At 35.9% G+C, this 26,427-nt stretch overlaps 1 protein-coding gene across 1 annotated transcript in view; it reads left to right on the top strand.

Moving 5' to 3' along the window:
* clpb (caseinolytic mitochondrial matrix peptidase chaperone subunit B) overlaps positions 1–26,427 on the top strand; it is a 176,763-nt gene that overhangs the window by 109,011 nt on the left and 41,325 nt on the right. The window contains exons 6-7 of the mRNA XM_028799382.2: positions 693–790; positions 21,798–21,912. Coding sequence (XP_028655215.1) covers positions 693–790; positions 21,798–21,912 — 213 coding nt within the window. The remainder of the gene's footprint in view (positions 1–692; positions 791–21,797; positions 21,913–26,427) is intronic.

The raw sequence follows: 26,427 nt of genomic DNA, 5'->3' as shown, positions 1-26,427 counted from the left end.
TCTGATAAACTTCTGAAGGTGTCCTTTTAAAGAAAATTAAGACTTTTTTCCCTAATAGAGATAAAATAGAACATCACTTTTCCACTGAGTTATAGAGCTTGGATTAGGATTCTTCCTGATGGACAAATCTTCCTGCAAGTAGTGGGGTATAGGATACTACAATAGATTCCCCATAGCACAGCATTATCTCACCTTGTGTTACTCCAAACATTACTGTTAAAGCATTAGTAGAGATTTTAGATTTCAGGCTATCTAAATATATATGGGCACCCTTTTTTAATTGCAAATCAATACTGCTATGACTGAGTGAGCCAAGGTCAAGACTGGCCCAATGAATACAGGTTCAATGGCTTTGCGTCATCTTCCTTTATTAAGCATCAAAAAGCTTTTCCTTACCAAAGTTGTAACTGGATATTCATGACTTCTGTGACCTTTCTGTGTATCTTCTGTTAAACGAATAAAAAATGCTGAAACTTATTTTGACATGAATGTCATTGTTCACTTGTTATCACCATTCAGAATTTCAGTGGGCAGTCTGAAAAGACTCCTCCCTATGACTATTGTTTCCATGTGTTTCTTATTTTTCTTTATGCACTGATAACTGCAACTAACTGACCTCAAAAAGGACGAGAAGTCAACACTTCTTAACCTCTGACCTGTTTTCTCTCCCTGATTCTTGTTCTTTCTTCCAGGTGCTAACCCCCTGCTGTTCAATGAAATGGAACACACTCCAGCAGCATATGCTAAAGAAGGAGAGCTACTTAAGTTGCTTAAGTCATGGGAAGTGAAGGTACTGTACTATATGCACACATTTAAAACATTTGTGGAAGCTGACAAATTAATATTTGCCAAGCACTACATTAGTTCTAAACAACTGTTACTAAACACATTTGAATAACATATGTTATTAATATTTTTATTATTATTATTATTATGAAATCAGCATAACATTTTTCAAGCATTTATATTTTTTAATTATATTTTGAGAAAGTTAGTAAAGTGAATAGCTTGCATGGAAGCCTTACTTTTCAAACTCTTAATAAAAAGATTGTCACATTTTCATTTGCCCTATCTGGTAAATTAAAATAAAATGAAAAGTCTAAACAAATGGTGAAATTTTTCTTAAACCATTTATTCAAACAGCTGCTCTGACTCGCAGATTCAGTCTTCAGGGTATAGCGAGGTTGCATCTTTTATTTTAGTTTATGTCTTAATCAGGTGAATTCATACCTTGTAATTCATCTTTATGTTTCATGATTGGCGTATTTCTCTCCCCATGTTCAAATCTTGAAATAATAATTTATGTGAATTGTGAAGAAGATAAGGATGGTTATGTTTGACTCCCCTTTAAAGTATTTAGTCTCATTTATATTTTTAGCATTTGTAATTTGGCAGACACACGGACAAAGACATTTTCTTGGATATCTATATGAATCTGAAAGGTCACAGTCACATTTATAGTAAACCCACATGTGATGAATTGTCAGTGGTAATACTTTTGAAAGACGGAGATATCAAAGACAGAGTGGATATTCGTGTATATCCAAAAGAAAAGCATGCTTCGTCATTTATGTCAAATACATCTGCACATGCCGACCCTTTACTCTTTCCTTTGCTTTTCCCAGGTGGCGAAACAGGTCATACAATATGAAACAAACGTATTGAGCAAAACGAATAACACCCACACCATATTTCGGGTCAAAATTAGCGATGCGTTCCCATGTATTTAACCCACTTCTATCATCTCAACGTCTATCACGACATTACATTATTAATGCGTATGTAAAAGTCACTGCTAATCGTCTGTTCTTTATTAAATCGAATCAAGCTAAACTTAGAACGGAATATATGCAAGGTCTCATTGATCATGTTCAAAATTCAAATATCAATAGTTCAGACAAATTCAAAATAGGTACAGCAGTAATATTACCATCATCATATCAAGGTAGTCCAAGAGCACTGCAACAGTTATATCATGATGCAATGGCAATATCCAGAACTATCGGTCAACCAGATTTATTTCAATGATGTGCAGTCCATAATGGCCAGAAATCTGCAGCTTCTTGAGAACAATGCCACCGGCTACATCCAGGGCTGTGGAGTCGGTAGATAAGTTCTTCGACTCCGACTCCTTAGTTTCCGGTACTTCTGACTCTGACTCCTCTGTATTTATTATGCTAATGTATTTTCCATGTTGATTGAAGGAAGGCAACATACACGTCATTTAACCACATAACTACTGGCTAGGAAGCTGACTCTCTACCGTATTGGCCAGTTAAACAAAAAAATGAAAACAATAAGGTTTTATTTATTGTTTTTATCAAGTGGCTATAAAGTAGCAGCATGCATAAAAATCAGGAACAAGAACTTTACCAGTTCCAAAAATATAAACCACATTCTTAGGTAGTTTTAAAACAAAAACAAAGCTTAACTACATGAACAAAAAACAGTTTACATATTAAACTTGGAATACAGTTGTAGAGTAGAATAGCATTAAATGCAATCTAAAATTAACTCAATGCAGTGTTCTAAGAAACAGAATTGCTTCTGCCAGATCCTCTTTCATAGAAGCTCTAAAATCTGACTTGATTATTTTTAGAGCTGAAAATAGTCTTTCAACACTGACAGGTGGGTGGCATTGCTGTTACAGTTCTAGCCACATCACTAATAATCTCTGGATCAACAAGGATGGCTTCTTCTACAGTCAGTTTCGATGAGTGATCATACTTTTCAACTTCTTTTAATTTTTTAAAAAACTCCTGCTGGAATCTCTTTATTTGAACATTTACTGGTCATTTATCTTTCACGCATAGGTGATGTCGGTTTGCTTTTGAAACTTCCATTTTGTCCAAGTAGGAATCAGTCTAATTCTTCATTTGAAGATGATGATCCTGAGTTACCAGTGCTTATAGCTTCATCCAGTGGTGGTGTTTCAGGTAGTAGTAATCCCTTCATGTGAACTGCTACATCATAGAGTGCCTTTTATCCATTAGCAATCTGGTCACTGCTCAACAAAATTCGGCTCATTGGATCAATATAAATAGCAGCTACAGTGGTACCTTGAGATACCAGTTTAATTCATTCTGTGACCAAGCTCGTAAGTCAAAATGCTTGTATCTCAAATCAATTTTCCCCATTGAAATTAATTGAAAGGAGATTAATTCGTGCCAGCCCCCAAAAAACCATCCCCATTTTTTGTTAAATGTTTTCAACATAAGAAAAATGTATTTATAATGAACAAATATTGTATACAAACAAAATAAAACCTAATACATATAATAGAATCTAAAGAAATAAACAGATGTTGGCAGAGCCTATTAGCGTATTGTATTAATTTTTTCTTTCACTCACTGCCTCACCATGCCTGACAATGGAGTGAATGCCGGTCCTTTTTCGGAAATTTTCTAACCACTCCCGACTGGCTTTGAACTGCTCTTGTGAAGCCTCCTGTGCTGAAGTACCTGGGGTCTGCTGCAGCAAATCTGCGTAAATGGCTCGTGCCCTCTCGCAAATTATAGTCTCTGTCACAATGTCTCCTGCGAGCTGCTTCTCTGTCAACCACAAAAACAGCAGGTTCTACATCCTTTCATGGACAGAGTTGCATAGCTTTGAAATAATTTTAACGCCCTTAGCTGGAGTTATAGCCTTTATCGAGTCCTTCTGCTTCAGAATAGTACATATCGTAGAAGTAGTGCGATTGTACTGCGTTGCTAAGTCTATTACTCTTACGCCTTGCTCATGTTTGTCTATTATCTCATGCTTTAATTCCATGGATATTACCTTTTCCCTTTTCTTGCCACTGTTCTTTACATTCAACTTCTTAGGACTCATGGTTATCCATCCATCCAGTTTCCAACCCGCTGAATCCGAACACAGGGTCACGGGGGTCTGCTGGAGCCAATCCCAGCCAACACAGGGCACAAGGCAGGAACCAATCCCGGGCAGGGTGCCAACCCACCGCAGACTCATGGTTATACGAAAAAAAATTAGCTAAATAACTGTACCATAAAAAAAAAACACAAAATTAAAACTCAACACGACAGAAATGCTTCTCCAGCAAGGTAAACACGTGAACTGAACGCGCAAGACTCTGGAATCAACGGCAACTGGCTGTGACGTCACCGAAGCTGGCTCGTATCTCAAAGTTTGGCTCGTAACTCAAGGCAAAAAATCGACCTAGTGACAGCTCGTATCTCAAAAAACTCGTATGTTGGGGCACTCGTATCTCAAGGTACCACTGTAACAAGATTTGATTATCCAGTAAGAGACTCTCACTTTTCTTCATTGAAGATACGATGCTATCAGCTGTTAACCCTCCACTTTTGTTCAGGCAATATATCAAGCTCTTCCATTCCAAGAAAAATTTACCGGGTGTTAAATCTTCATATTGCAACCTCTTGGTGACAGTAAAGGGGTAAGAAAGTAGACTTTCCCGTTCTTTTACTTGTGCCCACTGGCTTTCAGTTAATAAAACGTTTTCTTTTTCCAGTTCTTCAAGAAAGTCTTTTACTTCAAGCAAACGCTTTACCTTCAAATAAGTGCTTCCCCAGCGTGTTGTTTGATCCAAAATGGCTCCTTTTCCTGCACATCTTTTCAAAATGATATCTGTTTTACTGGCCCTGGCTGCAACAGTTACTTGCCTCAATTTGCCAATTAGAGTAGCTGCATGACAATCTTTCAGTCCATCTCTTATTGCAAGTTGCAGAGTATGAACAGCACAATGCATATGTTGAATAGTAGTAAGCTTAGATGCTTCTTCAGTAATGTTATCCAAAATTTCACTATTCTTTTCGGTTTCACTTTCTCTAATACTTACAGAACTGTCTTCCTCTAATATCTGTTTGTCACTTTCTTCATCTACTTTATTCATTTTCTCAGTTGTGCTTAACATATTAGAAGCATTATCTGTCACAATACATAGAATCTGTTTCTTTTTAATTTCAAAACCTTCTAGAACAGATGCAAAGTTGTGCTAAAGTTCAGCCCTGGTGGGTGCATATGTGGAGAGTGCAGACAGAACCCCAGAACACACATCAGACCATAGCACACACCTACACCTACATCATTACACTTGTTTACACTCAAATGAACTTGTTAAACACATTATATCTGAAATAACAAGAAAACACTTTTTGTAATGTACCATAATCCAGATTACAATATGTGAACGTCTGGTTGTATAATAGCTCAGCTGAACTTCATACTAGTAGTAACACAACTATGCACTGGGCTTTATTCTTACATCAGAGAAGTTCTTAATTATGACTATTGCTTGTGAAATGGGACATTTGAACTTGCTGTATTTTTTTTCATTACAATTTAAATTTATTAGGAGTCGGAGTCAGTACATTTTTGCCAACTCTAACCCCAACTCCAGGTACCCAAAATTGTCACTGACTCCTCGACTCTGACTTCGACTCCACAGCTCTGGCTACATCGGCTCTGAATGTTCCCACTTTCATAAGTAGATTGTTTTATCAGAAAGTCTTATTTTTATTGAAACGATATTCACTCAGAACCAGTTATACGTTGCATTATCAAAAGTGAACATAATGCATATGTAAAATTCCCATGAAAGAAAAAACACTTTAAATTGTATTTCCACAGGACCAAACCCGGGGGTTGGTGAGCGAAGTGAGCAGGGGGCAGAGCCCCCTAGTATACATTAAGAAAAAAAAAACTTGCAGTGTTTTCATTTGAGGGATACATTATATTACCATAATTAGAAAATCATGAGTACTACCACTGGATAGGTAACTCTGATCCTTGTGCTCACAGCCTAGAGCCGCATTGCTAATTTGCATGCATAATTAGCCATGTGCTACAGCTAGAAGTCTAAATAAGTCTTACAAGAGCCCTCCCCCTCTCCTTATCAGAGAACACAGAATACCCTATAAAATAATAATAGTGAAAGATTTACAACTATTTACATGGTGCTTCTTCTTGATGGAAGAAAAATGTGTGAAATATCTGCACAGATATGGGGAAACAAAAAAGATGTTCCAGCTGCTCCCAGAGCTGTGATTTCAAACACTGTAATGAGCCAGTCCCATGCTGCCACCCAATGTGTTCTCCATGATTGGAATTCTGTGAGCGCATTTATATATGTGAACATTTTTACTTATGAATAGTTTGTTTCTATTTGTTTGAATTTTGTTTGTGGTTATCATTCCACCTGCGTCTTTTGTTGTTGGAGACATGGTGCCACAGTAGTTAGGACTGCACAGACCACATTTTTGGCCACAATAGTTTACCCAGCATAGTTGGCAGATGCTTCCTTAGCCTTCAGGGACACTTAAAAGACGTTTGCACCATTATAATCCACACTTAAAACTAGTCCAGTTCCTCCTTTTCTGTTTGCTTCAGTGCATTTCATGAAGTTCCCATACATTTGTGTGATTTCACCCAATTCACAGCAAGCGAACTCTGTGGTGTTCACTCATCACTAATCAGTAGCTGTGAAGCATTAAGGGTCTACCACTGCACCACAAAGCATCCCACTAGTGTATTTGAATTAAAAATTGCAATTAGGATGAAACTTAAATTTTAAAAAAATATACTAATAGAATTGAGGGAACAGAACTGTGAAATTTTTCTAATTAAATCATACCCAGTAGCCCATCTTTAATTCTGCATTCAGACTGAGAGTAGGGTGGATTGTAAAAAGATTTGTTTAAAGAAGTTTAAAAAAGTAATTGTTTGCTGAAATGAAAAGTATCTGCCATAATTTACTTTTATAACTCCCTTATAATATTAATTAGAAATTCATGTTTATTTTCATTAAACTTTCCCTCATTTACTCTTTATATGTCCTTTAAGCTGATTAAAATGATATGGTTTATCCTTGTGAGCAGAGGGCACCAAAATAAAAGACTTCAAACTGTCAGTCTTTACTTTGTATAACAACATTAAAAAGTATATTAGGGCAGCACGGTGGTGCAGTGGGTAGCGCTGCTGCCTTACAGGAAGTGAACCTGGGTCCTCCCTGCATGGAGTTTGCATGTTCTCCCCGTGTCTGCGTGGGTTTCCTCCAGGTGCTCCAGTTTCCTCCCACAGTCCAAAGACATGCAGGTTAGGTGCATTGGCGATCCTAAATTGTCCTTGGTGTGTGAGTGTGAGTGTGAGTGTGGGTGTGTGTGTGTGTGTGTGTGTACGTGCACGCCCAGCAGTGGACTGGCGCCCTGCCCGGGGTTTGTTTCCTGCCTTGCACCCTGTGTTGGCTGGGATTGGCTCCAGCAGACCCCTGTGACCCTGTAGTTAGGATATAGCGGGTTGGATGATGGATGGATGAATGGAAAAAGTATATTAAATGGAGTAAATGACAAGTACAAAGATTAAACATTTCTACAAGTTAGAACAAAAGTGCAGTATTTATAAACAACAATTCAAGTTTCCAGTAAGTGTAACCTGTATATCAATGGAATGCGTGATAAAACCATCCATCCATCCATCCATCCATTTTCCAACCCGCTGAATCCGAACACAGGGTCGCGGGGGTCTGCTGGAGCCAATCCCAGCCAACACAGGGCACAAGGCAGGGAACCAATCCTGGGCAGGGTGCCAACCCACCGCAGGACACATACAAACACACCCACACACCAAGCATACACTAGGGCCAATTTAGAATCACCAATCCACCTAACCTGCATGTCTTTGGACTGTGGGAGGAAACCGGAGCGCCCGGAGGAAACCACGCAGACACGGGGAGAACATGTAAACTCCACGCAGGGAGGACCCGGGAAGCGAACCCGGGTCTCCTAACTGCGAGGCAGCAGTGCTACCACTGCGCCACCGTGCCACCCCGTGATAAAGCCAGAGTACCCAAAAAAATCCATTTCAACACACATACATTGCTCAGGCCAGGAGAGCCAAGAGTTTTATGTCATGAGGGAGCAGCACTAAATAATAAATTGTTATTATTATTGTATTGTCAGTTATTGGACACAAGATGAAACACTGAATTTGGGTGCAAGTCCATCCCCGGACACTCTCAAACATATACTTCTAGTACACAAACTAATACAAGGCCAATATCTATATATATAATTCACTAAGTCCATGGCAAGCAAGACACACGCACTACAGAGCCAACAATTCGCGCGAGAGCAAAAGCATTTGCCAAGAATGTTTTCATTAATCAAGAACGAAAGTCGGAGGTTCGAAGAAGATCACATACCGTCGTAGTTCCGACCATAAACGATGCCGACTGGCAATCTGGCGGCATTATTCCCATGACCCACCGGGCAGCCATTACTCCCACTCGCATGCCTCCGTATAAAGTCAAACTTAAAATTGGTTCAGTCATCATGCTTCTCAGAAACCTCATGCCAGCAAGAAGGCTCTGTAAAGGCACTAGACTGACTGTTCTCAGCATTCGCCGCAATGTACTGGAGTGTAAAATAATCGCAGCTCCTACCTCACAAACTGTTCATATTCCCCGGATTTCCATGACCCCATCATATTCAAATTTGCCTTTTACTTTTACACGCAGAAATGACAATTAATAAGGCGCAGGGACAAACTTTCAAAAAGATATGCCTGTATCTGCCAAAACCAGTTTTCAGTCACGGACAATTGTATGTTGCTGTCTCCAGAGTTCCATCTTTTCATTCACTTACAGCACACACGCGCACGCGAGAGACACACACACACACAGGTGCGCGTACGAGAGAGAGAGACACACACACACACACAGGCGCGAGAGAGAGAGAATCCCTGACCCCATCAGATTAAAATTTGCCTTTTACGTTTACACGCAGACAATTTCCTGTTATTAATTGTCATTGCAAAGGCAACGGAAAATTGTATGTTGCTCTCTCCAGAGTTCCATCTTTTCATACAATTACAGTTGTATCCTGAAACCCACCCCATTTGGACAACTGTGTCTTTCAGGAAGTGTTCACCCATCAACACATAATTATGCGGCGGGTTGGCTAGTGTAAATATACTTGTAAAAGTTAATTTAAAGTGATTCTGACAATATTGCAATTTTAAACTGGCTTTTAATGCCAAATGAGAAAATTAGAGGCCAACTGTTGTTCAGTTTAGGTATAGAGGCTAAAACTGATAAAATATACATAATTTGTTTAGTCTAAGAACATAAAAAATTTGACAAACAAGAGGAGACTATTAAAATATACGTACTGCGTGAATTCTAAGAACATAAGAAATTTGACAAGCAAAAAGGAGACCATTCAGTCTATTAGGCTCGTTTGTTTAGCTAATATCGAAGTCATCCTGGTATAATCTATTTTCTTTTTCCATAAAGTAATCTGGACTTTCTCTTTTAGCTCAAACATCTTGCTGATTTAAGCCACAAGTGGAACTAGTGGAAATTTTTAGAGTCATTTGAAAGCAGTATAGGTCCATACTAGTTGCTGCAGTCTTATTAACTAAGCCAAGTAAAAAAGCATTAATTATAGTACTCCTTATAAAGTTCTTTGTCATTCTCCATATAAATTTGAGTTAAATTAGTCCTCACAGTCGGAGTGAACTTGTCAACACATGTGTTTAAGAAGCACTTCATGCCACAATCAAAAGAAATTCCTAAAAATATCTGGGAAAAGTGTCATTTTCATTGCACTGTGTTCCTGGGAGTCAATTCTGCTGTTTTCTGTGATGTATGGTTCAAATGAAGAAAGGGGATACCAGGACGAGGACCAGGACCATTTCTTTTACTTCATAAAGAACAGTAGAACATCTGCTACCTGTCTGTTTCCTATATCATCTGTGGGAGAAACAAGATTTACAGCAGAGCAGAAAGGTATAAACCACTACATGGTTGCACAATATGTTCCAGTAGTTAAGGAACAATGTGTTGTTTCCAGAAAAATCAAACCTTTAAACTCTCAACAAACATGGGTCCAGTTAGATCAGACTGTTGTCACTACCCTTTGCCTTTCAGGAGCACTGTGCTTTACAGGGTTCAGTCATCTTTTGCAGTCCCTGTCTTTCCAAACTGGTATTTTCTGTTATTGCTATTTTGCTAATATCATTTCCAATATCTCCAGTGGTGTTCATCTGTGGAACTTTCTTCTATTTTGCTGTCCCCTGGTAGACTCATTGTAGCTGGGCACCCCCTCACATACAGTACTTTAATAAGTTAGTTTATGCTCTTTAAGTATGCGTAACTGAGGAAGTGAATGTGAAAGAAGTCTGGGAGGAAATCTACTTATTTTGATCTTGCTGTGGAAAAAAACAGTTAATGACAAATTTGTACTAAAAAAAATTACATGGGGGGAAAATATATATATATATATATATATATATATATATATGGGTGTGTCTGTATGTATGTATGTATATGGGTGTGTGTGTGTGTTTATATACAGAACTGTGCAAAAGTTTTAGGCAGGTGTGAAGAAATTCTGTAAACAAAGAATGCTTTCAGAAATATCAATAATGATTGTTTATTGTTATCAATTTACAGAATGTAAAGTGAGCAAACAAAAGAAAAATCTAAATCAAATCAATATTTGGTGTTACTACCTTTTGCCTTCAAACCAGCATCAATTCTTATAGGTACACTTGCACAAAATTCAGGGATTTTGTAGGATTCTAGTCAGGTGTATGATCAACCAATTCTACCAAACAGGTGCTAATGATCATCATTGTCACACATAGGTTGAAACACAGTCATTAACTGAAACAGAAACAGCTGTGTAGGAGGCTTAAAACTGGGTGAGGAACAGCCAAACTCTGCTACCAAGGTGAGGTTGTGGAAGACAGTTTCATGTCATGGCAAGATTGAGCACAGCAACAAGACACAAGGTAGTTATACTGCACAGCAAGGTCTCTCCCAGACAAAGATTTCAAAGTAGACTGGGGTTTCAAGATGTGCTGTTCAAGCTCTTTTGAAGAAGCACAAAGAAACGGGCAACGTTGACGATCGTAGACGCAGTGGTCGGCCAAGGAAACAGTGCAGCAGATGAAAGACACATCAAGCTTATTACCCTTCGAAATCGGAAGATGTCCAGCAGTGCCATCAGCTTAGAACTGGCAGAAACCAGTGGTACCCAGGTACACCCATCTACTGTCTGGAGAAGTCTGGCCAGAAGTGGTCTTCATGGAAGAGTTGCAGCCAAAAAGCCATACCTCCGACATGGAAACAAGGCCAAGCGACTCAAGTATGCAAACATAGAAACTGGGGTGCGGAAAAATGGCAGCAGGTGCTCTGGACTGATGAGTCAAAATTTGAAATATTTGGCTGTAGCAGAAGGCAGTTTGTTCGTTGAAGGGCTGGAGAGCGGTACAGTAATGAGTGTCTGCAGGCAACAGTGAAGCATGGTGGGGGTTCCTTGAACGTTTGGGGCTGCATTTCTGCAAATGGAGTTGGAGATTTGGTCAGGATTAATGGTGTTCTCAATGCTGAGAAATACAAGCAGATACTTATCCATCATGCAATACCATCAGGGAGGCGTAGGATTGGTCCCAAATTTATTCTGCAGCAGGACAACGACCCCAAACATACAGCCAAAGTCATTAAGAACTATCTTCAGCGTAAAGAAGAACAAGAAGTCCTGGAAGTGATGGTATGGCCCCCACTGAGCCCTGATTTCAACATCATCGAGTGTCTCTGGGATTACATGAAGAGACAGAATGATGTGAGGAAGCCTACATCCACAGAAGATCTGTGGTTAGTTCTCCAAGATGTTTGGAACAACCTACCAGCCGAGTTCCTTCAAAAACTGTGTGCAAGTGTACCTAGAAGAATTGATGCTGTTTTGAAGGCAAAGGGTGGTCACACCAAATATTGATTTAATTTAGATTTCTCTTTTGTTCATTCACTGCATTTTGTTGATTGATGAAAATAAGTGATTAACACTTCCATTTTTGAAAGCATTCTTTGTTTACAGCATTTTTTCACACCTGCCTAAAACTTTTGCACAATACTGTATGTATACACTTGGTGAAGAAGACTTTATGGACATGGCCAGAATAAACAAATATTAATTGGATTTAGTATGTCTGTATTATCCTTTATTAGTACTGGGTTGTCTGTGTAAATAGTTGTAGAAAAACATGACATGTCAATGTACTGTAATATAGTTATACTGTCTTTTTTAATTACTGCTTTTTAAGATATTATATTTAAATGGGGTGGTCTTACATTCTATCTTTGTTCATTTATGATGAAATTATGAAAATAATGTAAATGATTATAAAACATATAATAAAGATGAGCAGTAAGAAAATGTGAGACCATTTTAAATCAACTTTTTTGTATTTTAGTTATTGTTATATTAATTGAAAACAACACAAATCATACAATATGTATTTTTTAGCATATAACTATTTCCTAAAAAAGTACATTTGGTGCTACAACTCCCACATATACAATTAACTTTCACAATGTAGTCTAATGTATGATCATAAACCTATTGCAGAATCAATATTGTTTGATGTACAGATACTGATAATATTCATTGTGTAGTAGTTAAAATAACCTTAACAAATTTAGTTTTCTATTTTCAATGTACATACACACACCTGCTCTGGAATGGCACATACTGCCTTCTGTCCAGTGCTGACAGGGTAAGTTCCTACTTTCAAAAAACCTAAAATTCAGTTAGACTCATTTAGTAAAGGAATGAATGGATGGATGGACCTTAATGTAAAATTGACCAATTAATAAATCGGTTGTGACCAGATGTTCTTTCATGATTTAGTTGGAGTACATTCCTAAAATATTTTTCTATAAACTGTCAAGATAGTCTTGTGCTTGTGGAATGTAATGACAGCATAGGAGCCACAGCTTTTACTTTTTATATACATATAGCACACTAAAGTACAATATTTTTAAAACTGATGTTTTAATGTCTTTAGAGGAAAATGTGCTAGAAATTTATTAAATAAAGCAAACTAGTCTGATATTAATATAAGCCTTCATTGTGGGTCATTTTTACAAAAATCTTTTTCACAAACGACATCCCTTCCGTCGATTTTTGTTTGAAAATGATTGTTAGTATGTTTGACAAAGGGACTGCAATTACATTTTCATAAGACAGACTAACATTTCTCATCCTGGTGCCAGGATATTAATATGTAATATTATATTAAGGGGTAAGCAGAAGTCAATTCAACAAAAAGGAAGATTATTTATACAGAAATAAGCTAACATGAATGCTGACATACTGCTGAAAAATAAAATATCTTGAGTGTTGGTAGAAATAGAACTCATATATTTCAAACCTTGTATCCTCATGTTTTCGAAGAATTATGATTTAAATATGGGTAAAGAAAAAATGTCTAAACATAGTATGGATGAACTAGAGAAGTTCTATAAAGAGGTAGAACTTTATATGATCATACATCAAGTGTCTGTAACAATACAGTAAAAATCTATATAAAAATCCTTATTAGGTCTTGGCCTTGAATACTTCATTTCTTTGTGGACATTACATTGCATGTGTTAAAAAGCCAAAATGTAAAAAAAAATTAAAAAATCCACAGATGATGAATATATTTTGTTAAAGTTTGTATAGCTTGTTTATTGAGTGTGTGGTTATCAAAATGAAGTAATAGCACCAATCCTTTAACCACTAATTAGTTATGATTTTTTTTTGGGGGTATGTCCGTTTAGTAATCTGTCCACTATTGCTTGATATTGCATAAAAATCGAACAACATTTCACTAAACATATTTTTTAAGCCTCATTTAAATAGTTTTTTAAACATTTTTCATTGTATATTTTGGTATAACATCACACTGAGCAGTTGAGGTATTGACCATAGATTAATATTATTTTACTTTAAAAGTCTTTATTGTTATATTCATTGTAGATGGCTTGACTTCTTACAATTAATTAACAGTTTCATTGCAATGATGGTTGATTGTTATATTTTAATTGGTCTTCTGCAGAAGACAATCAGTACAAAGAAAATATTGATTTCCACTGCTTCCTGACTTTCCCCCTGTGAAAAAAGAACTTTGAGCAAAGATTTGCAAAGATATTATGAGAAGAAAAAAAAACAATCAGCTGTTTTAAAGATATGGGATTGGTCAAGCTTCTGAGTCTTGTTTATCCTGCAGCTGTTTAAAGAAAAAAGGAAACAATGAAATATTTCTGCCCTGAAGGCTAGTGAATGCTGAGTGGTTGAGTGGTGAAGCAGTGGCAGGCAAGTGTTTTTTTTTTGTTTTTTTTTTTAACCCATAGTCCTCTTGAGGCAGAACTGTGAAACTTTATTGCTTCATTTGAAGCAGGGGTTTGGATGGATCGTTCCTCGTAGGGTGAGACAAATGACACCATTAGAAAATTGCATTTCCAGCCAATTTATTGTCTTATTTCTGTCAGGGCCAGAATCCTAACAGGGAAAACTGTGCTAAAGGCAGTCATGAGTAAGGAATGTTGACACTCTCATCTTTATTTCTGCCATTTTTCTTTCTTTCTATTTATTGCTGTTTATTTATTTTCAGTCAAGACACTGAGAAATCACTGCTTAATGTACAGGTCAAGGCAGTAATTTTGGGAGAATGGGTGAAGATTTATTCTCATTGAAAGATAGATGATTTGTTGGTTACCTAGTGGCCATTTTGTTTTTTATTTATTTTAATTATAGGCATCTAAAGGGCAATGTCATGACTGAAGCAGGCAGACATTATAAAACTGAATTATTCTCAGATTTAGCAAGAATGAGTAAAATGGGGATTCCTGTTTAACAAAAGTATTTTATTACTGTTTAATTCAATTTAAAGATGTATAGGACACAAATAATATTCCATGGATACTAAAGCTGCTCTACAAAAGCATTATGTCATTGTTTACAATTTTAAAAATATTCGCAGTGGATAAAATGTTGTGTGTTTCAGTTAGCAGTAAATACATTAAAGCCTTTAGTGTTTATTAATCTGAAAATAGTTTGCATTCAGATATACTTTCTTTTATCTGTCCATATGAGTAGTATTTCTGTTGGAAGTATGCTCTTCCTTCACACTGAAAGCCAAAAAAGACACATCCTATCACATTTACTTGTTTGGTTTATTAATAAAGTTCAGCCTAAATACATGTAACACATTTACAAGTGTTTTGGGATGGTCATTGACTAAATATGACTTTAAATCAGATCATAGAATAAGTCTGTATAGTGGGACACAGTTGCCTGATCTTTCTCAGGAACAAAAATTGGATGAATTAAACTTTTAAGAGTACAAATAAAATGGTATGGATGCTGAAGAATAATCTGTCACACATTTTTACTAAGTAATGTGGAAAACAGAATGTATTCCCAGAATCAGAACGTGTCAATACTTTAAGGATTCAGGCATATGTAAGATATTCAAATTGCAAATGAAGTGAAGTACTACTTCATTGCGTCTTTTGTTAGTCATCTTAGTAAGGTTTATTTTAATAAACAAGCACACAATAAAAGTTGTTTCTTTTTGCTGGATTAATTTTGCTGAGATTAGTTTAATACTGTATTATATTTTATCCATGTTGACTATTATGTAGTATTTATTGAGAAAGAATAAAATTTGATACTTTTTTTAGTTTAGTTCTTTAAATTTTAAATTGATATCCTGGTATGTGTATTATAAGCTTTGGCATCTTGCCAGAATAGCCGTAACCTGTTTAGGATAACAAAACAAGAAACTGAATGTAATATTCAATAAACGTTATTTGATCAAATACTTAATGTTTACTTATTCTTATTTAGCAAAACTTTTCTTTAACCAAAAGTACGCAAATACAATAAAGTATTTACATCTATCAGGAAGTGTTGATAGTTCAAAACTATGATCATTGTCTGTGTGAAGATTTGTTTCTACCTTGACTACATGGATCTTTTTGCCTTACCCTGTCTTTTTGCCTTAGCTTTTTAAACTTGTATGTGAGTATTTATTTTGGTGTATTTAGAATCAGAATCACTTTATTGCTAGCATGTGAAAGATACCAGAATTGACTTTGGTCAGGTGCAGAAACATGGGATATCAGACAATACCCACTCAAGACAACACAATTTCAACCCACCATTAACCTGACATTGTGCAAACAACTATACAAATACAAGTTTCTTGAACAAATACATTTACAAACTTCAATAGCACCGTCAAATAAATAGTAAAATTTTACAAAATAATATAGCTATCAAATAGTACAAGTTGATAAAGTATGAAGTATTTATGAACAGATAACCAGCACAGTTATATGTTGTAAAATCAGTTAAGAGTAACCCTATGTAAGTTTATTTAGGATTTGAATGCTTTGAGGAAAGAAGCTGCAGAGATAGCGTGTAGTTCGGATCATGATAGATCGGTACCTCCTCATTGATGGCAGTTTAGTGTAGAAATGGCTGCTGGGGTGAATGGAGTCAGCTGTAGTCTTTCCTGTGCTCTTTTTTTTGCTCTGGCAATGAACAGATCTTTTATTGCTAGGAGACAACAGCCAGTGATTGACCCTGAACAAATCACCCATTGCAGCTGACTCTTAGAAATGGAGTAGGCAGAAGGAAACCAAACGGTGATTGAGGTTGTCACAATATTCTCAATAATGGCTGAGTGAAAATTTAACAATATACACCTTGTTAAACCAAGCTTCTTAAGTTGGCAAAGGAAATATAATCTCTGCCTGGCTTTCTTGCCTGGAGGTGATGTGCTTGTTCCATTTTAATGTGTTAGTGAAAGTAGCTATTTACTGTGTATATGTATGTATATGAATATATATGTATATTTATATACAGGGTGAGCCAAAAAGAAGTACCCCATTTCAAATATTTATTCTACAAAAACACTGCAAGATAAAATAAATTTCATTATGACACAAGACGATTTCTGAACGCTCTCATGATTCATTCAGCCATTTCAAGGGGAATAGTAGCGATTTTGTAGAGAATAGCGTCATTGAGGGCTTCAAGGTTTTGAGGTTGGTGTGTGTACACACCTTCAATTTGAGATAGCCCCACAAGAAGAAATTGCACGTAGCAAGTCTAGGTGAATGTGAAGGCTACCCAATATCTCCATGCAGGGAGATCAGATTCCCCGGAAACATTTCCCACAAAACTTGCATGGATCTCTGTGCCGTATGAGCTGTTGCTCCATCCTGTTGAAACCAGGAATCCACCACATCCATTTCTTCCAGTTGGGGCAGCAGAAAGTTCCTTAGCGTTCCAATGTAACTTTCTGAAGTAACGGTGACCATTGCTTCCCCCATTTTTAAAAAAAGTAAGGGCCTTCAATGCCAAATTCTGCAACATTGCTCCAAACTGTATCATGCTCACTGTGCAGGGGTCTCCGATGAAGTTCACGAGGATTGGTTTCAGCCCAATAGAGAAAGTTTTACTTATTTACGCAACCATTCTGATGGAAATGTGCCTCATCGCTGTACATGACGATGACATCTCGATGAATGGTTTGCACAATGTTCGCTCACAACTTTGTGGCTCTCCCAGTATCTCTCAGTGAGTTCCTGCACTGCCATTATTTTGTATGGTTGGAAATTAAGGTCCTCATGCAAAAAGACATGTTAGAAATACCCAAGGCAGAAGCATGTGTGCATGCTGAACATCTAGGAGACTGCAAAATTGATACCCTAACAGCCTGGATGTTTTCAGGCATTCGTACAGTCCAAGAATGGCCTGGAGATTTTCTGTTCAATGTTGTACCCATCTGCCTAAATTTAGCCACCCACTGAAGAAATGTTTTCCGATTTGGGACGTCATTGTTAGGAGGAATGCTGAAGTGCATTCGGAAGGCGCATTGCATAGTGATGATGGATTCGTTGTTTTTGAAGAATGCTTTGACAATGAAAGCAAGGTGTGCACCAGACCAAGGCATGTTGCCAACTGAAAACTACAAGAGATCACTTATCAAAAGACTCCCACCCCAACCCACTCAGCTCCCTCTACCTCACGCAATGACCTTGAGAAATGTGGTACTTCATTTTGGCTGACCCTGTATATATGTATTGATGTATTTATGGAAGCTGTACAGCACTTTGGTTGCTTTAAATGTGCTCTATAAATAAAACTAACTTGACTTAAGTAGATTTCTGGTCAACTGTCCATGACCTGAAGCTGCTTAATTGAATTATGCTGCAGAATAACCCAAAACAAAAAGCAAGTCTATAATTAAATAGCTCAAAAGAAAAATAAAAATTTTATAGTAGAAAGTAGTCAAAGTCCTGACTTGACCTCAAAAGAGATGCTGTGGCAGGACCTGAAATGAACAGTTCAAATTCTCAGAGCTACCAATGTGTCTGAATTAAAGCAATTCTACAACAAGGCGTGGACTAAAATTCCTCTACAGTGATGTGAAAGACTGATATCAAATTATAGGAAGTGTTTATTTGTGATTATTGCAGCTAAAAGTGCTGCAGCCAGATATTGAAACCATGAGCACAATTACGTTTTTACATCAATTATATGGGTGTTGAATAACTTTGTTCCTTTGGTAAAGAAAGAAATGATTTAAAACTGTATTCTGTATTTACCCTTTTCCTCTAATTTTATATTTTGTCTAAATATCCAAGGCCATTCAGAGAGGGCATTAGGGAGGAGGCAAATACGTTCTCATGGCACTGTAAGTGTGGATGTGTTTATGTTCTGCAACGAACTAGCACTCCTTCCAGAGCTGATTTCTAGTCTTGGGTCCAGTGGTGCTTAAAACTGAATAAATGTCTATTTCTTAAATTACATTATATCCTTTTTTTTTTTTGACAAGTAAAAGATTAATAAACTTAAACTTGTAACCTAATGTTCCATATATACTAATGTAAAACTGAAACCTATTTTAAAATATACTTTTATTATATTTATAATATTTATAGTTGACCTTCAGTTTATTTAAAGAAACCACTAAATTTAAGTAATTATTGAGTATAGACACCAGTAATTGCTAAACTGTCAATGTTGCCTACATTTTCCTTCTCTACAGCACATGTATCATGGAGGTTTATTTCCTTCCTCTCGATGCTGTTTGGATAGCCTCCAGCTCTCTGACTCTGTAATACAATAAAATAGTTAACAAATGATAGGTTATTGTAATGCAAACTCTTTTAAAATTACAGTTAAGGTTTAAATACTTCTATTTAATAATTCAGTGTTTTATAACTATTTCCTGAGTGCCAGCTTATTTCACCCTTAAAAACAATCAATCCCTTCATTTTAGCAATTGGCCTTCTGTGTGTGGAGCAAGAAAGTAAAATACAAGCATAGTTGGGTCAGTAAAAAATTGCCATTTTAAAAATTAGACATATGAAAATCAAAGAGAATAAGTTTTACAGAATAGGCATGCTTTCATACTGTATTTTGTGCAGTGATCATTTAGAGATATATTGAGAGATCATTCATCCTTACATATTACTCTGACTGATTAATTGGTTTGAAATGGCAGACCTTATTGTGGTTTGCTTAATATTGTAATATCCACTTTTTGAGTCTTTGGGAGTAGAAGAGTACCTTTGCTACATTGTGTGCAATTTAGGATCCCAACTCTCAACAGGCTGGCAATTCATCACACTGCAGAGTAATACAAGGTACACTCGGACAGTCCCTTACTCTGAGCCAATTTAGACTCACTAATCAGTCTAATTTGATCATGTTGTGGATGCTAGGTTAAACTGCTTTTGGTTTCAAATGAGCTACAGACGTTTTTACATTTATTGCCATATGAAAAAAATGTAGCCATTTAAGCAACAACTGCATGACTAAACATCAATACTAACAATAATCTCCATGAGCATAATGAGAGATATTAATACCATGCATGTTTTAGTAGTTATAAACTTCCACACCCATCACCTGTTGCTCTCTGTATTTGTTGTGAGTTTCATGCAATATTGTACTATGCCTCCTTTGGAAGAATAGTCAGAGTTTTCAAAGGTTTTTTAGATGATGTATTTTGAGAGATTTAGAAAATGATAGCTTACTATAGAGTTTGTCTCAGCATTGAATGACCCTTCACCTACCTTGAATCTATAAATGATGCTACTCCAGCAGCAGTCCTAAGAGTATATAGGACAAAATATTTAAGGCATGAAATACAAAAAGAAGAGTAGCACATTTGTTTGGAGTATGGGATGTTTCTGCCTTTCCTCACCTATTTATCTCTTTTAAACTTTCTAAAGCGTCTATAAAACAAAGTAAATTAATCTTTAGACATTAATACTTAATATTGCCAGCTGAGTATGATTTGGTCCATTCTGTAATACATAGTTTGTTTATTTTTTTCTAGAAGAATAACTGCTTGGTTTGGTAACATGTTAATATGTTATCCAGATATGATGAACAATGCAGCACAAAAACAAAATTCATTTGCACTCCATTAATATTCTTTATGGAATATGTCGGTAAAGGTATAGGACTTTTATGTGAAACGATCATAATAAGAGAACTGTCCCTGTGTTTTGCCAGATTGAATTTGCCAAAATATAATTAATCAAATTTCAGAACAAACCAATTTTAAAAACTGTAAAACGCCTTAAAGAAATAAATTGGGACACATATGTTGACGTATCTGTAGATCAGGAGCATGTATCCACCCTTTATCTAACCCAATTATTCAATTAAGAGTTGTAGAAAGCCGGTTCCTATCCTGACAGCTTTCAGCCTTGTGCGGAGTGCCAGGGCACCCTCACATACTCATTCTCCCAAACCAATTTAGAGTAACTAGTTAATCTTGCTTACTTGTCTTTGCCGTGTTAAAGGAAAAGTGTTAAAGTTCATTCCATAAGTTAGAAGCAATATTAACTAAAAGAGATTTCCCCCAGTGAATGTGTAAGGTGATAGGAAAGAAATGATTTTGGAAAAATTAACATTATGATGATTACAATTGGAAAAATTGCTTCCATGTCAATAGTAGGGCTTATAAGCACTAGATAGCAATTTTGGAAAAGGAACCTAGAAATGCCAAAAAAATAGTCACAGAAGGTTTAATGGTTTTCACCATTTTAGAAGAAAACAATCTACAGTATATTTGTAGACCTGTAATATATTAAAATAATTAGATAGGAATAAAATCCGTAGAAAAGGAAATACCCTAATACTCCATTTATTTCTCTTTTTATATGAAAATATAATTAAAATCTCAATACTAATACTAATACTTTAGGTACTAAATGATTCGGAGGTCATAGAAATCAAAGTAGATTTAGTTTACAGATTGCACAAATCTTAATTTAGTAGACACTCTAGGATAGGTAAAATATCTACAGGTAGACCTCATTGTAATGCAGATATCTGACAGTTATACTTTAATATAAGTAAATCTAAAAGCCTACACACAGGAATCAAATACTTTAACTATAATTCCACAATAGAGGATCTAGAGGCAAAAGCACTGATAGAAAACAGATTAGAAGTCCTATTGGACTTGCCGCTGCCCAGATTTAGACCATTTACTCAAGTAATTTAACAAAGAAAATTGTTTGTTTTAATGTATAACATGTTTATAAGATTAATTAAACTTTCTAATGCACTGGCAAGGTTACGTATGGAATAGAATGTACACTTTTGGTCTTCATAGTTCAAAAAGGATATAAAAGTAGTAGAAGTCGTGAAGAAAGAGATAATATTATATGCCAATTCAAGGACTAAGGGGGTATAATCTGGAAAGTAAAATTGAAAGAGTTGAATCTTTTCATCTTGCAGTACATTTTGCAAAAATTTTCCCCACAAAGAACTATTTATTTATAAAATAAGATATCAAGTCATTTAGTTGAGTGTAGCCGCTTGGAGACATATATATCTCATCTCAATATTTCTAATATTAGATAGAAAACATATTAAGAACTATATTAGTTTCTTATGTTCTTGAAAAGTAATACCACACACCTAATCAATTTTCACTTTCTGTTTAATCCTTAGTTTCAGGAGTTACAGCATCGTCGAGAAGCAGAGGAAAGAAGACGCTTCCCCCTGGAGCGAAGATTGAAAGAACACATTATTGGTCAGGAGGGTGCTATTACCACCGTGGCTTCAGGTAGCCCAAACAATAAAGTTGTTCAGACTAAATATTACCTTTTTGCCATTTTTATGCTCCTTTTAACAATAACATGTTTTCATTCAGTAGATACGTTTACCCAAAGCTACTTACAAATGAGGTCAGCATGACACAAGATCTGTTTTGAAACAAGTGTTACAAGACTAGGTCACAAACTTCACCAAAACAAGTGAAAAGTTCTGTAGATCTTAGAAGTAAGCAACCATTAATAAAATAAAACCACAAAACTAATTAATAATATCTTAACTACACAAGACCGTAGCATCAAGACCATAAGCAATTATGATGGTATCTTCAGAAATAAGTAGGTGCAGAACTACTGGCTGCTCTATAAGCAAGTGTCAGTGATTTGAACTTGATGCATGCTACTGCTGGGAGCATGTGGAGTGATCTGGGAAAAGGAGCCACATGTGCAAATCTCAGCTGGTTGTAGACACACTGCTGCATTTTGGAGCATGTACAATGGCTTTATAGAGCATGGTGGTATCCCCTGCCGATAACGATTTGCAGTAGTCAAGACATTACGTGACCAGTCCCCAAACAATCAATTGTGTTGATGCTGCTTTTGGGTAATATACATGCAGTTTGTCACATCTTAATCATCATATCACTTTAATCCACTTTATTTAATTATACATTTATTCCTCCTATCTATTACATGTTTAGCAGGTTGCCCAAGTCACTGTAACTCTTGTCTTTATGCTATTATTTAATTGGACTCAGTCCTAATGTGTAAATTTGGTACTTGCTTATTTTTACTTCTTTGTTTTAATTTGAAAGCTACTTACACTAATATTTTTTTTTGCTGGGTGCCACAAATTTAATTATTTCTAAGTATATAATGGATTCCCTGCTGTAAATTAATTTGTTATAGGCATGTTAACATGTTACATAGTGGGCAGAAAAGTTTGTAGGGTGGATGTTTATGAAGAACCACCATTCAAAATTCCAGAGTATGGTAATTCTTTTTTTGTAACTTTAACACAATTTTGTTTTTGTACAATAAACTAATCATTGTGCAACTACAAGTTTTTCTTTTCACAACGAAATGTCTGTGTTTCTAGTTGAAGAGCCTGAAAAATACTTCCTCACAGACGTTTAATGTAAAAATGAAAACAAAAAGCAAGAATACATAAAGGAAAATCAAAGTAACATAATCATAATAATAAATAGAAATAAAATGTATATGAAATAATATTTCATAGGATTGCTATTTATGAGTTCAAAGTTGTTAAATTCACAGACCACAGTGATGCACTAAATATTGATTGGTCTTCACTGCTACCTGTACATGCCAAACATTAAAAGTGTTTTATCCTCTTGAGATAATTACTGATGGATATTTTTAATATGATTTAGGATTACAGTTGTCCAACATTTGTTGGCTAATATCATGGAACATATTGCACTTGACAGTAGCTTCACACTTTTATTGTTGTTAGCCAAGCACATACCTGAAGTGCCATGTTGCTTTTTCAATGTAGTATTAGAAAGGTGTCTTCCAAATTACTTATAATTGCATATACGATTAAGTATCCTTTTGTTAAGATCTACAAGACAAAACATAAATTTTAGAAAACCTTTTTGCTTTCAGGTGTGTTTCCTTGATTTCACTCACTTCTTCAGCATGTAAAATAGGAACATTTTCCTAATCATGTACAATTGTGAATTTTTTAGCCCCAAAATACTTAACTTCCCAGAGATTTTCAGCATTTCTAAATGCTTTGTGTTAGTTATTACATGCAAAAACTTGTCATATCTCTTAATTATGTGACAGTACCATATTGTATCCTATTTTAAACTTAAGTCTCTCTCTTTCTCTGTATAGTATAGTATATGTGGAATTGTAGCAGTGTTTCAAAGCAGGGACGCCACATAAAATACCGGCATATTTTATAAATGCAAAAAATGTTTGTCAATTTTTATTGTATCTATTTTTTTTATTTCCTGTTCATTTTAATGAAATGTGGCATTTTCATAAGCAAATGAACACTTATTCCCAAGATAACAAGCTTTGAAAAATCTTTATGTATGTTTAAACTTGACAAAATCTAAATGTTAACAGCAGTTATTGACAGCAGTGCTTACAACAAATACATGAGGGATTAAAATGTGAAAGCTTTTAAAATTCATTTTATATAGGACCCTTTCCAAATATTGCTACATATCTATACATCTTATAAAAACTTTTTGTTTTCCAAAAGTTGTCTCTCCTTTAGTCAGTGATACTAATCTGTTTTGTTTTCCTTTTCATAGTATATTGAACATACAGTGCCAAACAATTGAACACAGGCATACTTTAATAATGAAGCATGGGGCAAAAAAGGCAAGGTTTGCATGTTGGCCTTGTGTGCTTCTACTTCATGTTTCTCCTCCATTGTTGTGCAAAAGAAGTGAGATGAGCAATGCTGGTAAAATGACATTGTAGTCCATAACCATAAGGATGGTGCATATAAGCTGTATATTATTTGGACAAGTGAATTCAGACACATAAGTGCAGTGCAGATACCTTTGAGCTAGTGCGTGAAGTGGTGGAAGTGTCCAATCATATTCACACACCCTTCTTCCAGCTTCAGGAGTAAACAAGTAGTTTTTCAGAACTGTAACTGGAGCCACCTAAGAATCATTGTTAATGACCTTATTGAGCTCTCCCAACACACACACTTTCACTTCTGCCATAGCTACAGCTTCCACTTTCATTCCATGTTAGTATCCCTTGGGCCACTTTGGAGACCCACTTGCTTTATCATCCTTCTTTTTTTGAACTTAATGGCTTCCCACATTGTTTGTGTCCAGTGATGTGATCCTAGGTTGAAGTCTCGATTTGGGTAATTTTCAGTTTAGATGCAGAAAAAAACTCTCCAGAGAGAAAGGATTGGCTCTTTATTCTTTAAAATGTGCTCCTACTTTACCCATGACTGGTACCAAAAGCAAGTAACAATTTACTATTAATATTTAAATAGCTCAGGCCATTCCTCTTTACGTAACTCTGTCATTCTTAACATTAGTGCTGAAGCATCCTAATACAAAATTACTTTCTAAAAAACATTTGTCTCTACTTGAAGCCACATTGAGGAGACACTCTCATCAATCAGTAGAAACTTACAGACACTAGTTGGAGGTTTTGAGTATTCCTTCTGGGCTTCCCTTATGTATCATCTTCACAGTAAGAGAGCAACCACCCAAAGTGCCAGTATTATATGTAGAGGTGAGTCAAGTATCAGTGATTATATTCTCAATTTACTTACTTAAAACTGCTAATATAACAAACAATGTTTGACATTTGACTAACTTGACAGTGCAATTTAGCATGCAGGTGATAGGAAAATAATTATGTGATTAACAGAAAAATATTATGTGATGGCTAAAAATCCAATTTGTCATTAAAAACTATTACATATTTGTATATAATCTATGTCAATCCTTTTTATTTACATTTTTAACCATAAATGTTTTTTGGTCAAAATGTGTGTTTGTGGAGTAGACAGTCATATAGTGCCAGACTTGGAACAAATTATAAGAAACCCTTTAACAAAAAATAGGTGTGCAAGGAATTTAATCTCATATGTAATTGGATAAAACATGCAATATGGAATGGGTCGATTTCCTGAAACAGAAAAGGATGCAATCATTATATCACTGAACAATGTAATTTGTGTAAAAGGAATTTAATAGAAATGACTGAGTCCTACACAGGAAAAGCTGATTTTTCTTTTATTTTCTCTTTTTTCAAAAGAGTAACAAGAAATCAAACTGTGGAGTAGGTAAATCTGCCTAATTTGCATGTGTATGTGCTCTATTAGTTGAATGCAGTAGTTTATGTATTTAAGTAAAGACTCAAAGCTATCACCTGCATATTTTAACACAAAGTTAGATTTTCAGTGAAAACATGTCATAATGGTAACTCACTTCCACAGTTACTGTGATTTTATCCCTTAAAGCACTTGTAAGTGTTTTAAATTTAAATTGTATATTCAAAGTACCTTATTTAGAAAGCATTTATCTGGAAGCAGCCAGTATACCGTATATGGAAAAAGGTTTGTGGACACCTATATGAGCTTGTTGGACATCCCATCCCAAAACTGTGGACAATAATACTGAGTTGTCACTCTTATTGTGGTTATAAGAGCCTCTACTCTTTTGGTAAGGCTTTCCACAATATCTTGATGCGTGTCTGTGAGAATTTGGGCCCCTTTAGTCAAAACAGCATTTCTGAGGTCAGGTACTGATGTTGGATGAGAAGTTCTGGCTTCTTCCCGAAGGTGTTCAGTATATTTAAGGTTAGGGCTCTGTGCAGGCCACTCAATTTCCTCCACATGAAACATTCAAACTGTGTCTTTATGGACCTGGCTTTGTGCACAGGGGCATAGTCATGAAGGAACAGGAAAGGGCCTTCCTTAAACTGTTGCCACAAAGTTGGAAGCATACACTCATCTACATGTGTTTGCATTCTGTAGTATTAACAATATCCTTCACTGGAACTATGGGACCTAG

Source organism: Erpetoichthys calabaricus, chromosome 4 (genome assembly GCF_900747795.2).
Source record: "Erpetoichthys calabaricus chromosome 4, fErpCal1.3, whole genome shotgun sequence".
In the NCBI taxonomy this organism is placed as follows: Eukaryota; Metazoa; Chordata; class Cladistia; order Polypteriformes; family Polypteridae; genus Erpetoichthys; species Erpetoichthys calabaricus.
Note: the sequence above shows the minus strand (reverse complement) of the source record. Positions and strands in the feature narration are given on the sequence as shown.